The following is a 2121-nucleotide window of genomic DNA, read 5'->3' on the forward strand; positions in this document are numbered from 1 at the left end:
CCGCCGGCCGCGCCGTTCTCAAGCCCGCCCGCCGCCACTCACTCAAGCCCGCCTCCGCTCACTCTAGGCCGCCGGCCTACGCTCACTCTAGCCCGCCGTGTGTGACGCTGTGTTTCGTTGTGAAAGCGAAAATACTTTGTTTGGCCTTCCAGAAGAGGACACGACTAGAAATCAGTGGTTAAGTTGTATTTACAACACTCTTCTAGAACAGTTCAACCCAAATATTCAGATGTGTCCAGCGCATTTTATGGAGGACCGTTTCCTGATCCTGGAAGAGTAGACTACAATGCCAGCTGTTCTGACTCAAAGACTGTAAGTAATGTTCTTTTTAGCAACATCATATGACCCCTTTAAGAATGATTAATGTAAGAATGGTTTTACAAACATTGAACATAAAGGTTTTATGAATAAATTAAGCAATTTATCCGATAATTTTCAAAAAATATTACATTAGTATGGTTTTTACATAAAGTTTTTATGAATAAACTACAAATCAAGTATCAATTTATTTTTAAAAAATGTTTAAAAGTGTAAAAATTTAGAGGTTTTACAAACATTGTACATGATTTTTAATTAAATTGCAAAATTACAAATAATACAAAAAATTTAAAATACAAATTTAAGAATAAATTATTCAATTTATGTGTTATTTTACAAAAAAAAAGTGTCACTTTGCAAAATCTTTACTTTTTTGTTTTCTGAATAAAGTGTGCCATTTATGATGTGTAGGTGTTTGTTTTTTTTGCTTGCACAAGAAAGGCAAATCATTTGAAGTGTTCAGGTCAATAAAAATACCTAAATCTTTTTCCACAGACATGTTTGGAATTGGAACGCTATCTGCAGACGGAACCCAAACGGCTGTCTGACCTTTTCGATGAGGAACTGGACGGTCTTCTTACCCCGTCCTTCATAAAGGAAGATGCAGATGAAGACCTGTTAGACCCCCTCCTTCCCAGCCTCAACAACCCCCCCAGTCCTCCTCCTCACCTCACCCCACACAAAGAAACCCTCTCCTCCACTTCCTCCACTTTGATCTCTCCAGACATCACCTTAGGGGTCAACGCAGCCCAGCTGAATGCCGTCACCTCCTTAACACCACCCTCGTCTCCAGAACTAGGCCGTCACTTAGTCAAACCCACACACACCCTCAGTGCCTCGCCCGACGGGACCCTCACGCTCAAGCTAGTGGCCCGAAAGGTGGGCTTGAGCTCTGCCAAGCTTGTGGCAGCCCACCCGGTGCCACTTTCTCCCCAGCATGGCAGCAGTGGTGCACAGAGCGACGGGGAACAGGGTGGCACCTGCACAATGGGAGCCGGCGAGATGGCAGAGAACAAGAAGAGGGTCCATCGCTGCCAGTTCAATGGGTGTCGGAAGGTCTACACCAAGAGTTCACATCTGAAGGCGCATCAGAGGACACACACAGGTAAGCATGCATATTTTTAGAATTATTTGCAGGGATTATTCTGCTGATTTTTGCATTTTTCAGCGACTCTTCCTGCAGATTACAAAGTTACACCAGTATGTGGCAAGTGACTGTCTTTTAATGTATGAGTCAATGAATCATTCACTTAACTGACTCATTTAAAAACACTGATTTGTTTAGGAACAAAAATATTAACTGTATTTATGAATGAGTCACTGAATCATTTATAGAACTGATTTGTTCTAAAACACTGACTTTTGTTTTAGAACAGTGACTTTCATTATGAGTGAGTCACTGAAGTACTTGTAGAATTATTTTTTATTCTAAAACACTGATTCATTCAGGAGCAATACAAGTTACTGTATTTGAGTGAGTGACTGAATCATTCATTCAACCAATATTCAATATTTTTTTTTTATTTTATGTTTGTGTGTATATATAGTATGGGTTGAATGAATGAGTCATGAATAAATAAGTGAATCATAAATACAGTCAATGTGTGATGAGTGGGGCGGGGCCGAGAGCCGTGGGAACAGAGCGAGGCCAGTGGAGTAAGTGATCATGCACGACACCTGCGCCACTCACTGGTCTCGAGTCCCACGGAGGAGCTCCGGAAGGATAAAAGGAGGAGTGACGAGAGAGGACCAGGCCTGGATTTTATTTTGTGTTTTGGTTCTGTTTATGTGCGGCAGTCGTCC

General features: G+C 41.7%; 1 protein-coding gene across 2 annotated transcripts in view; it reads left to right on the plus strand.

The window, feature by feature from the left end:
- LOC107752450 (Krueppel-like factor 7) overlaps positions 1-2121 on the plus strand; it is a 51090-nt gene that overhangs the window by 37617 nt on the left and 11352 nt on the right. For both annotated transcript variants that reach the window (XM_016568415.1, XM_016568416.1), the window contains exon 2: positions 814-1423. In XM_016568415.1, coding sequence (XP_016423901.1) covers positions 814-1423 — 610 coding nt within the window. The remainder of the gene's footprint in view (positions 1-813; positions 1424-2121) is intronic.

This window comes from Sinocyclocheilus rhinocerous, unplaced genomic scaffold, assembly GCF_001515625.1.
Source record: "Sinocyclocheilus rhinocerous isolate Xijiao unplaced genomic scaffold, SAMN03320098_v1.1 scaffold2909, whole genome shotgun sequence".
Lineage (NCBI taxonomy): Eukaryota > Metazoa > Chordata > Actinopteri > Cypriniformes > Cyprinidae > Sinocyclocheilus > Sinocyclocheilus rhinocerous.